This window comes from Podarcis liolepis, assembly GCF_965112155.1.
Source record: "Podarcis liolepis genome assembly, chromosome: W".
Taxonomy (NCBI): domain Eukaryota; kingdom Metazoa; phylum Chordata; class Lepidosauria; order Squamata; family Lacertidae; genus Podarcis; species Podarcis liolepis.
The window spans coordinates 8589104-8601400 of NC_139568.1; the positions used below are offsets into that span (position 1 = coordinate 8589104).

Genomic DNA, 12297 nt, shown 5'->3' on the forward strand with positions numbered 1-12297 from the left:
CACTTTCAGGAACTGCTCTAATCCTTAAATTTCTCTCCTTTCCTTGTAGTTCAACCATAGACAATGCCAAGTCGTGGTCCTCTAGTTTCTTATATACCGGTGGTATCTTCTCCTGGGTGGCAATTCAATGTCCTTCGCTTCTTCTGCAGTCTTCTGAGTCGTGGCCGATTCCTTTATTAATTTTCCAATGGACTGTATATTGGAGTTCACCTTCTTTCCCAGTTCATTAATACTTGTAGTGTTCAAATCAATTTTTGCTGAGGCCTCAGCCACTTGTTTATTTGTTTCTGCTACTTGTTTGTTTGTCTCAGCCACCTGTTTATTCGTCTCTGCTACCTGTTTAGCTAAATTTTCCAAGGATTCATTAATTTTATCAAGTGCCTGGGCCAATACGTCTTCAGATGACATAACTTTTGGTTTTACTTGCAAAGCAGCTGCTCCTGCTGTGCCTGCTGCTCCAGAAATTGAAGCCCTTTGCTGATATGTAATGTCAGCCTTGTATTGTCTACCAGACCTGGTTACTTTTTCCTTTGCCAACTCTATCTTCTCTTTCTCACTTGCCATAACACTCTCATACAAACTCAAGGTCAGTCTCACGTCTGGTAGATTTGTTTTGAAAAGGAATTTTCCAATGGCTTAGTTACTTAGTGGCTTAAATGTTGTTGCAACCAAGTCTCCTCTAGGGGGACACACTTCCAACTTCACTTTGTAGCTTTTTAAAACAAATATAGTCCTTATATGTCCCCCTTATTCCTTAAAAGCCACAGTTTCAGTACCCTTAAAGGTTACTTTATAATCAGGAGCAGTCTTAAAACAATGTATCTTTCAGAGACTTATTTCCAGAGTCTTTACTTTTAACGTACTGACAGTCCTCCCACTAATCAGCTTCCCTGTCAAAGGCAGTCCGTTCCCAGGGTTTTGAGGCAGCGGATATATCTTTATTTTCCCCTTTTCTTGCAGGTAAATAATGCTCAGACTTCTCCCCTCCTCTCCTGCAAACAGGAGGGGAACCACTTTTCTGATGATGGAGTTTAAATCTTTAAATGACGTTTTTCGAAGTTACAGCTTTACAGTCTCTTTGCTTTATTCTATCTACAAGCCGGAAAGGCAGACTTCCTGTTTATACCTTTCCCGTTTCAGTGCCAAATTTCAGATTTTCCTTCATAAATCGATTAAACCTACTCACGGGTAGTTGCTTTAGAGCCCAAATGTCCAGAAAGAAATCAGCGCTCTCCGACAATGGCCGTGCGGCTTCACTCCACGGAAAGGGTAGTCGACTCTCAGCCCTGTGCCGCTCACCCCGTCCCGTTTCAGAGCTTTTAAAAAGGCTCCTTCGCAGCAAATGGTGCCCGCCGAGTCTCCTCGCTTACAGGCTTCACCGCCTGTGATTTTTTAGGGTCCCCGCTTCGCCGCAGCGGCAAGACCCAGTCCCACGGAGCAGATCCCCTCCGGAGCTCAGAGGGAATCCGCCATTAGTCGCTGGCGCTGACCGGAAGTCCCTGGCCCGTCCGATGTTTTGAGACTACAATTCCCATCCTCCCTGACCACTGGTCCTGCTGGCTAGGGACCATGGGAGTTGTAGGCCAAAAACATCTGGAGGGCCGAGGTTGAGGAAACCTGCCCTAACTCCTCAAGATGTTGAACTTGCTCCAGCTTCGGAGTACCTGCTATAAAAGAGACAACTCTAAGAAAGTCACGGTGCTCCAAAGCGTCACCAGTTGCATCAAGTTGCTTTAGAGAGAGCATTCATGATCATCCTTATCACATTACAGAATTGCTTGGCGACTAAGCAGGGAGCAGCACACGGAGATAAGGGGGGAAGCAAGTACTCTGCATCCTGTGCCTCTCCCATCCCTGTGCATCATGAGTTCAACAAGTACAGAATGTAATGCAACCCAGCACAGCAACAGCAAGAGGGGCAGTCGCAACACCTCCGCAAGACCTCCTCATACTCTGGGCAAGATGATGGTGGGAACTGCTTCTGAACCCTGTATCCCCTCCTCCTCCGCCTCCTCCTCCCTTCCACACAGCCTTAATGATAGAAGTATGGATGTGGAAGTAGTTGACCTCACTTGCGAAACTTCAGAACCTCTAGTTGTTGATCTTACGCAAGACGATTCTCTTGTGCTTGTTGGAGAGAGTGGGCAGCAGCCCAATAGAGAGTTCAGACCTCAACCATTGTCTGCCAGCCTCATATTTAGTGGTGGTGGTGATGATAGCAGACACACAGAGAGTGGTGCTCTTGCCACTAGAAAGCTCCCCAGAGAAGTGGGAAGGAGGGAATTTGCAAGATCCTCAGGCACTTTGAGTTGTGGAATTTGCATAGACAGCTTTGCAGAGACTGTGCAAAGCGGACGGCTTATAGTGTCAACAACATGTGGCCACATCTTCTGTAGTCAGTGCCTCAGCAATTTTCTTAGGTATGATAACTTTTGCCCAATTTGTAGGAGGCATCTCACTCCAAAGGAGTATCATCCAATTTATATGTGAAGACATGGGTGTTCCTGAACACAGTCTAATGTGGCCTTCATAAACATGAGTGAACTCCAAAGAACACACCAAGTACAGTATATATGACTTCAATATGACAGTTAGCAATTTCACTTTCTCCCAGTTGGCCTCCTTATAGTCCAGTTGTACTGTTTCAGCTTCGTTTTGCTTTAAGGTTTTTGCAGCTCACATTTTTTGAGGTCTGTAGACGTTTGAAGCACAGCTTGGAGGATATGTCTGCTGCTGCCACATTGCTTTGTGCCAATATCTCATTTCTGTTCTAGTTCTGTTGCTGCTTTGAGAAAAGACTGATGTTGAGTGAACTCATCTATTCAAGACTAGGCTAGTCAGTCATCTATGATAATACAACCTGCAGCTTCTTTTTGCAATTTGCCTTGTAAAAAACCAAAGCCAACCACTCACCGGTGGAAGTCTGTTCCACATCTACTTGTTTTCTAGTGGCAAACCCCTCTTTCTGTTGATGTAGCCCTAATAAAGACCAAGGTTTATACAACACTGTGGCTCATTTCTAACGCTGCATGCATAAATGGTTTATTACAAAGAACTCCTGGTGGTCCGAGTCTTCTCTTGAAGAGAATACAGCCATCATGTTAGATTTGAGCAGCTTTCCCTGTCCAGGCATATGCTTAAGGTGCAATTCATAGTGGAGTCCGTACCGAGGTTGCCACGTGGGGCAGAATCCAATGGAGATGAGCTAAGCCATTTATGTGAAACACTCCTCAAATGGTTGGAAGAGGATACAGTAATTCTCTGTTTTTCAGAAATGCTTTGCTGTGGGGAAGCTGCACCCATAGGGCCATGTCTCAAGCAGCAATCATGTAAGACTTGAACCTCGCATGATGAAGTCAACTTGAGTTGCGGTGACTCCCTTTCTCAGCCCTCTCACGTAGTCATAGTGGAACTATGAATGGCTTGACCTGTTGAACTTTGGGATGCTGATGTACTAATAGGTCCCTCACCCATGGCAGCTTGGAGGGCCAGTGTTACGCTTCCAGTTCAGCACTGGATTGAACACCTTTTTCAAAAGGGAGGCTTCCTTAGTCTCCCCGCAGCCTGCTGCAGGGGCCTAGCTGCACACACCCCATATTAGACTTGCACATAGCCTGGCAATCATGTGGCATGTTTAGGACTTCCACAGATGGCATTGTCTCCGTGAACATGGGCTGTGGGGATCAAATCCTCTGTGCAAATGCGTCTGGTGTTACCAGAACCTATATGCACCCCCAGCTTTTGAGGGGAGCTTAAGACAGAGTGCTCAACGGAAGGCAGCCCTGTTCAGGGAAGTTTTTAACGTGTGATATTTTACTGTATTTTTGGTTTTTATGGAAGCCGCCCAGAGTGGCTGGGGAGGCCAAGTCAGATGGGCGGGGTATAAATAATAAATTATTATTATTATTATTATTATTATTATTATTATTATTATTATTATTCATCCCTACCATCACCGTTTCTGTTCTGTTTGCACAGACACTCTTACTGAAGAACAAATGACACTTTGCCCAGGGAGGGACCTTGGTAATATGGTGCCCTCCTGGTGCCTTCCAAAAGCCAGGCAGGGGAGGGGTCAGGCTTGGGGAAGGATGCACAAGGCTCTGGTGGGGTCCTAGAGTCCTCTCATCTCAGTCCCAAAGCTGGGAGAGCGCTAACTAGGCTTGGGGAAGGAGGCAGGAAGGCTCCCTTCTGGCCCCCACATCCTGTGCAGGGGAAGAGCTTCCACTGCCCTAAATCCACCTTGGCTTTGCCTCGTGTTTCAGTCACCATGAAGGCATTTTACCCATTGGAGAAAGTTGCACAATGTATTGCATTTTGGAGGTCACTTCTTTGAGTCGTGATGGGAAAAACTGAATTCCTGTGCAGAATCCTTAATGTGCACCAAACTGGAGGGGTACAGCAAGCACTACTGTTGGACGATGCTGTATGGAACCTAACACTTCACCAGTCTAGTCGCTGCATAAAAGTTCTAGCAAAACTACGTGTTCGGGTGCCTTGACCCTTACACAATTTCCTGAATCCTTGCAGTGATCGGTTTTTTTGGGGGTGGGGGTGAGTTGTCTGGTGGCAGATGAAAAACGGCACCCAAGTTAGCAAAATGCAGTAACCCAAACTACATCTGCATAATGGACTGTTCTTGACGGTAGGCAGCAATTGCCATGTGATACCATGACAAGGATAGGAGAATATTTAGCAAGTGAGTCAGAGCTTACAGTTGCCATATTCAGATGGGTTATTACATGCTCTTGTTTGACTTGAGACTGGACACCTCCCCCACAGGACACTACACTATTACTTTTGTGGTACATAAATAAAGCCATAGGCTATGCAAATAACAGATGGAATAAATGGCAGAATTCTCTGCTAGGTTTTGTGACCTCTGCCATTTCTCAAGAACAGGGTCCCAGACATCTGAACACAATTGACCTGCATTTAATAAGAAATGAGTTCTTAAAGGACTGTCAGCGTTTATTTGTGGTTTTCCTTTGGTGATGTAGATATAATTCATGTTTGTGAGGTGCCCCCTCCCTTTTTACGTGCTCCTGGCTCCTAGTCAAGTAACCAGTTCATGTTCTGTAATTCACACAGAAATCTTCAGCACCACAGGGCAGGTGTATCTGGCGCTGAACACTTTTTGCCTGAACAGATTTCAGAAAAACACAACAGCTCTTGGTATTCAACGTTACCTGTTGAGTTACTCTACTCTGAATCATGGTGAGTGCAAGGGTGTTGTAATCTATGTATTCACACATCACCATCGACTTTCTGCTTGCGACCATTGCTTCATTTCTCCCCCTTTGCTCCTGGCACAAGCAGGATAAACAAACCTGGAAGCTTTGTTTTCCCCATTACATCTGGTCATGGTTTGTTGCTTCCTAACAAGCCACAGTCAGCAGGCCAGCCATAAGCAGGGACTTCAGATTGGCTGGCAATTGTTGCTTATTATGATAAGGCCACAGTCCCGGGTTCAGACGTGATGTGGTGCCAAGGCCTTGTGCTTTGCTTCTCCTGCTTGCTCCAAGAGAGAACAGCATGAGGAGCAATTGGGCAGCATGTGCTACATAATGCATTATAAAATGACTCCTGATGGCCGCTGTATGTTTACAGCGTCTAGGAAGCTGCTTTGTATGCAATCAATCACAGTCTTCACTTAGACTAATCTGCATAATAACAAATCACCATTTCGCAGGGAATGCATGTTTTAATGCTCCCTAATGGCAAACTCCTTGCTTGTAGAAATATCTTTTTAAATCTTATCCAAATGGTATGTCCTTGTCTCAGCTCCTTGTCTCAGCTCCTGAATTACCATTACCGAAATGGAGATCTAGAAAATTTCCACTTCCTGCCTACCTTGGGAACCATCACGCGCCTATTTATGACCTTTAGGTCATCAGCCCTCCCATCTCGACTCATGGAGATAAAGGATACTCTATGGTGGTTCCACTCTCTCCGCCCAGTGAGGATATTTAAGGACGAAACAAGGAGGCAATTGGTTCCTTGCATAGAGTCAAAGCTAATGCGGACAAGGGGAAGCAAGCTTAACACTAGAAATACTAACTGCCCGAAGGAAGAAAAGAATTCTGTAAGCCTAGATTTGCAAGACCTGAAGAAGAGGCTAATGAGTATAAAGACTGAGATTTCTACCCAAAATAAGGACAGTAGAGCCTAGAGCACAATATTTAAAGAGGTCCAACAGCTCCTTATCCCATAGAAAGACATCAGTGCAACTCCCTGTTCCCTTTTCAAGCGACACCGAAGTAGATGAGGAATTTGGCGCCTCCGACATTTCTATGGCAACAACACCTAAAGAACTCTACGTTGTTGACACTCTGGAGAAATCCAGCACCCAATCTACATCTGGACCTTTGCCTAATGTTCCAAAAATTTATCAGAATGATCAACCTTCTCTACTGTACTCCTGGCGAGACAGGATGGACAGATCTTCCAAACTCGAAGCTGGCTCTTTGTTGGCCAGTGATCCACATTTTATAGCACATGCCTCATTAATACTCCCACAGCCACAGATAGAACCAACAGTCCTCCAATCAATCCAGGAGGGAGAGGGGGATTGACAGTTAACGAAACACCGTGGGACCGCCCTCCCCGCTTGGGGTGTGGTTGGTTGGGTTTTATCTTCTAGGGATACTTACCCTATCAAACCTTCACCTCTTCCCCTTACCATTTTGACCCAGGAGTCCTGGCCCAGGGATGACTTGTCAGTGAGGGGACGTTACCCCTCTATTGGGGAGGCTAGTATGGGGTCTGGGATTCCCACTATTGAAGGGCTAGGGAGGAATGGCGGTGGGGCTAGATATCACTATCGGCGAAGGGTTTTGTGATGCAGTGATGCTTGAACCCCTTCCAATCTACGCCCCATCCCAAAGGGACAAGGGTAGGGCGAGCAGGGATTACCCACCTCCGTCATTGGTGTTGTGCAATGCCAGGTCCATAGGCAACAAAACCGCCACCATGGGTGACTTTTTTGTCTCGCAGGGGATTGACCTGGCTTGCGTGACGGAGACCTGGGTATGGGAAGGCGAAGTAGTCTCCCTACATGAGATAACACCCCCAGGCTTCTCTGTCCTCCATCAATCGCAGACTGTGGGTCGGGGGGGGGGGAGGAGTGCTCTTTCAGAGCTCTGCCAGCACCGGCAATCTCCGGCATTGAATGTGTTGGCCTCGTGTGGGGCACCAAGGAGAGCTTGGCTGTCTGGCTGGTGTACCGACCACCCAGCGCACCAGTAGCCACCATGTCAGACCTGCTGGAGGTGGCAGCGGGCTGGGCCTTGGAGTTCCCAAGCTTATTGGTTTTGGGAGACTTCACTGTCCATGCTGATGCCGCCCCCTCCTCACAGGCTCTGGACCTAGTGACTTCCATGGCAACACTAGGGCTCTCCCACTTTGCTTTGGGCCCCACTCATCAAGCAGGCCACACGCTGGATCTGAGCTTTGGTGCTGGCATAGATGTGATCATGCTCCCCCTTGTGGAAGTGCCATGGTCTGTTCACTACGCTCTGAAAGCCAAGATTGACTTCCCGCTCCTCCCCTGCTCGGGTGGCGAGCCTATTTGGGCTCGCCCGCAAAGGCTGATGGATCCTGATAGATTCCGTCAGGCCTTGCGGGACCCTGCTCCTCCTGGCAACTCATTAGATGACCTTGTCGAGGACTGGAATAACCAGCTCTTGGCAGCCATCGATGAGATCGTGCCTAAGCGCCTTCTGCGACCCCGTCGAAACCAGGCCCCTTGGTTTACTGAGGTGCTCCGGAAAATGAAGCAGGATCTCAGACAGCTAGAGTGAGTATGGCGACGGACTCGTGACAGAGCTTCAAGAACATCTTATAGGACACTTATGAAAGCCTATGAGATGGCTATGCAAGCTGCTAAGAAATATTACTTTGAAGCTTCCATTGCATCCACTAGCTCTTGCCCGGCACAACTTTTTAGAATAATTAGGTCGATAATGTCCTTAGGAGGGCAACCAAATTTAAGCACAAATTCAGCTGTGAGGCATTCGCGAGCTTTTTTGCGGAGAAAGTCCTGTTGCTCTGCCATGACCTCCCTGCCAATTTAGATACAGTGACTGAACTGGAGGCCCCTTGACTGTCTTCGGGTCCAGTGTTGCACCATTTCAATCGGCTACTCCCTGCTGATGTAGATAGAATCCTCCAAGCTGGTAGGCCCACCACCTGCCTCCTTGATCTGTGCCCGTCTTGGCTGATTAGGGCGTGTCCAGATGTTGCACGGACCCCCCCCCCCCGGTTGAAATTATCAATTTGTCCCTTGGCATGAGGACATTCCCAGGGGACCCGAAGGAAGCAGTGGTGTGTCTGCTCTTAAAGAAAAACTTCACTAGATCCTTTAGACCTATCCAATTACCGGCCAGTTTCAAATCTTCCATATCTGGGTAAGGTAATTGAGAGAGCGGTTGCTGATCAGTTTGGTAGGTTTCTGGAGGAAACATCGGCTTTAGGTCCATTTCAGTCCGGGTTCCGTCCTGGTTTCGGGACCGAGACGGCTCTGGTTGCCCTAACAGATGATCTACGTAGACAACTGGATCGAGGCGGGTCAGGACTGCTGATTCTTTTAGATTTGTCAGCAGCCTTTGACATGGTCAATCATGATCTTCTGGACCACCGTCTTGCCGACGTGGGGATACAGGGCATAGCCCGTAAATGGCTGTGCTTTTTTATCTCTGGTCGGGGACAGAGGGTGGCGCTAGGGAGGGAGATGTTGTCGTGCCACTCCTTGGTGTGTGGAGTGCCGCAGGGCGCAAACCTCTCCCCACTGCTTTTTAACATCTTTATGCGCCCCCTTGCCCAGATTGTCCGAAGCTTTGGGCTGGGCTGTCACCAATATGCTGATGACACTTAGCTCTTCCTGCTGATGGATGACCGCACTGACTCGGCCCCGGACACACTGAGCAGATGCTTGGAAGCTGTGGCTGGATGGTTTCGTGGGAGCTGATTGAAACTAAATCCTTCGAAGACAGAGGTCCTATGGCTGGGTTGGGATGGCATGGGGATGAGGGACCAACTACCTTCTCTTGCGGGGTCCAATTAGTGCCATTGCCTTCTGTTAAGAGTTTGGGTGTAATCCTTGACGCCTCCCTTTCCATGGAGGCACAGGTTACAGCAACAGCCAAGGTGACATTTTTCCACCTTCGCCGCATCAAGCAGTTGGTCCCTTAACGTTCCCGCCCCGACCTGGCCACAGTGATCCATGCGACGGTCACCTCCAGGCTTGACTACTGTAATTCGCTCTATGCGGGGCTGCCCTTGAAACTCCAGCGGGTGCAGAATGCTGCAGCGAGGCTCCTCACGGGATCTCTGCCATGGGAGCATATTCACCCAGTGCTTTTCTAGCTGCACTGGCTCCCGGTGGAGTACAGGGTTAGATTTAAGGTGCTGGTTTTGACCTTTAAAGCCCTTCACGGCTTAAGACCTACAGGACCGCCTCTCCCGGTATGCCCCACGGAGGACCTTAAGGTTCATAAATAGCAACACCCTACAGGTCGGAGCTAAACAGTACAAATTGAGAGCATTTGCGGATGACTTAGTATTGACATTACAGGAGCCAGAATCTAGTACTAAAAGGGTTTTAGAACTGATTCAAGAATTTGGTCAGGTTGCAGGATTTAAACTGAATAAGTTAAAAACCAAGTTTTTAGAGAAAAATTTAACACCGATCGAGAGAGAGAGGTTTCAGAATGAGACAGGTTTGACAGTGGTTAAGAAAGTGAAATACCTGGGGATTAATATGACAGCAAAAAATGGGAATTTATTTAAAGACAACTATGAAAAATGCTGGGCCGAAGTGAAAAAAGATTTAGAAATTTGGTCAAACTTGAAGCTTTCACTGCTGGGTCGTATTGCTGCGATAAAAATGAATGCATTGCCTAGAATGTTGTTTTTGCTTCAAACATTGCAAATTGTGGACAAAATGGATTGCTTCAAGAAGTGGCAGAGAGATATTTCTAGATTTGTCTGGCAGGGCAAAAAGCCCAGAATAAAATTTAAGATATTAACTGATGCAAAGGAAAGGGGTGGATTTGCCTTGCCAGACTTTAAACTTTATTATGAATCAGCAACTTTTTGCTGGTTTAAAGAATGGCTGCTTCTTGAAAACACAGACATTTTGGATTTAGAAGGTTTTAACAACGTATTTGGATGGCATGCATATCTGTGGTATGATAAGGTCAAAGCACATAAAGCATTCAAGAATCATATTGTCAGGAAAGCAATGTTTAATGTCTGGATAAGATATAAGGATTTATTGGAAAACAAAACCCGAAGGTGGTTGTCACCGATGGAAGCAAAAGCACAGAAAAAGCTCAATATGGAGGCCAAGTGGCCGAAATATTGGGAAATTCTGGAACAAGAGGGAGATAGACTGAAATTGCAGAGTTTTGAGAAATTAAAAAACCAAGTGAGAGATTGGCTTCATTATTATCAGATAATGGAGGCATATAATTCGGACAAGAAAGTTGGTTTCCAGGTGGAAAAATCAAAATTAGAAACAGAACTGTTAGAACCCAAAACTAAGATTTTGTCAAAGATGTATAACTTGCTGTTGAAATGGAATACTCAGGATGAAATGGTGAAATCTGTTATGATTAAGTGGGCACAAGATGTTGGACATAACATAATGATGGCTGACTGGGAACAGTTATGGACCACAGGTATGAAGTTTACGGCATGTAATGCCTTAAGAGAGAATATTATGAAAATGGTATGCAGGTGGTACATGACCCCAGTCAAGCTTGCAAAAATCTATCATCTGCCCGATAATAAATGTTGGAAATGTAAAGAAACTGAAGGTACATTCTTTCACCTTTGGTGGACGCGCCCAAGGATTAAGGCTTTCTGGGAGACGATATATAATGAATTGAAAAAGGTATTTAAATATACCTTCTTGAAGAAACCAGAGGCCTTTCTCCTAGGCATAGTCGGCCAATTGGTGCCAAAGAAGGACAGAACTTTTTTTATGTATGCCACAACAGCAGCAAGAATACTCATTGCAAAGTATTGGAAGACACAAGATCTACCCACCCTGAAAGAATGGCAGATGAAGGTGATGGACTACATGGAACTGGAGGAAATGACTGGCAGAATCCGAGACCAGGGAGAAGAGTCGGTGGAAGAAGATTGGAGGAAATTTAAAGACTATCTACAGAAATATTGTAAAATTAATGAATGTTAGAATGATGTTGGGTAGAAATTAAGTGGTTTTCAGCTGTAATACTATAAGGGAATATGAAAATTGGATTATTAATAGGTAAAAATTTAATGTTACAATAGTTTAAGATTAAAGACTAGGATAAACAAAGAGGGTAAGGATTTGCTGAACCAACAAACTGAACTGGAATACAAAAAAGGGAGGTGTGAGGAGGAGGTCCGGGAAATAAGCTAATGAAAAATAAGTAATGGAAAGAATGAGTTGTTTTCAACCATTTTTATTTTGTATTTTCTTACTTTTTATTTTTATTTTGTAATACTTTGAAAACCTTAATAAATATCTTATTAAAAAAAACATAAATAGCAACACCCTAGTGGTCCCGGGCCCTAAGAAAGTTAGATTAGCTTCAACCAGAGCCAGGGCCTTTTCAACACTGGCTCCGGCTCAGTGGAACGCTCTGTCTCATGAGACCAGGGCCCTGCGGGATCTGATTTCTTTCCGCAGGGCCTGTAAGACAGAGTTGTTCTGCCTGGCCTTTGGCTTGGAGCCAATTTGATTCCCTCCCCCTCTTTTTTCCCCTTTCTCCTCCTGTGATGAGGCTGCATTTTAATGTTTCAATATTTTAATCCTGTATTTTAATCTTGTTTTTAAGTTGTATTCATTCAACTTGTTTTAATTATTGCTTGTTAGCGGCCCTAAGCCTGGCCTTGGCTGGGGAGGGCAGGGTATAAATAATAATAATAATAATAATAATAATAATAATAATAATAATAATAATAATAATAATAATCTCGGCACAGATATCCTTGTAATCCTGGTTTCGGCGCTTAAAGTCTTCCACGTGGGCAGCAAGGTGGGAATTGACAACGCAGAAGCTGGTATTGTTGCAGACAAGCCTCACGGCCACACACCCCTTATTACCCTGCAGGTGCGGAGTAAAGATGGCTGTTAGTGAGCAAGCAGGAAAGAGGGGGAAACTGGTTGGCAGAGATTAGAAAAACAGATAGACAGACAGAAAGATAGACGTAGGGAATTCCGCTCTCAGGGTCTACTCCCCATCTTCCCCATGATGCCTGTGCCCACTGTCTCCCTCATCACTTCCTTGATGCGGCTGAGCT

The 12297-nt window shown here is 45.9% G+C and overlaps 1 protein-coding gene across 1 annotated transcript; it reads left to right on the top strand.

Moving 5' to 3' along the window:
• Nucleotides 1–1692: 1692 nt before the first annotated feature.
• On the top strand, nt 1693–2988 carry LOC310697770 (E3 ubiquitin-protein ligase RNF4-like). Its single transcript, XM_083484429.1, has one exon. The coding sequence runs from the start codon at nt 1864–1866 to the stop codon at nt 2488–2490; it is 627 nt and encodes a 208-aa protein (XP_083340555.1). The 5' UTR covers nt 1693–1863; the 3' UTR covers nt 2491–2988.
• Nucleotides 2989–12297: the final 9309 nt, after the last annotated feature.

Coding starts and splice junctions, on each gene's coding strand:
- LOC310697770 (XM_083484429.1), top strand. CDS start 1,864: ATGAGTTCAACAAGTACAGAATGTAATGCAACCCAGCACAGCAACAGC.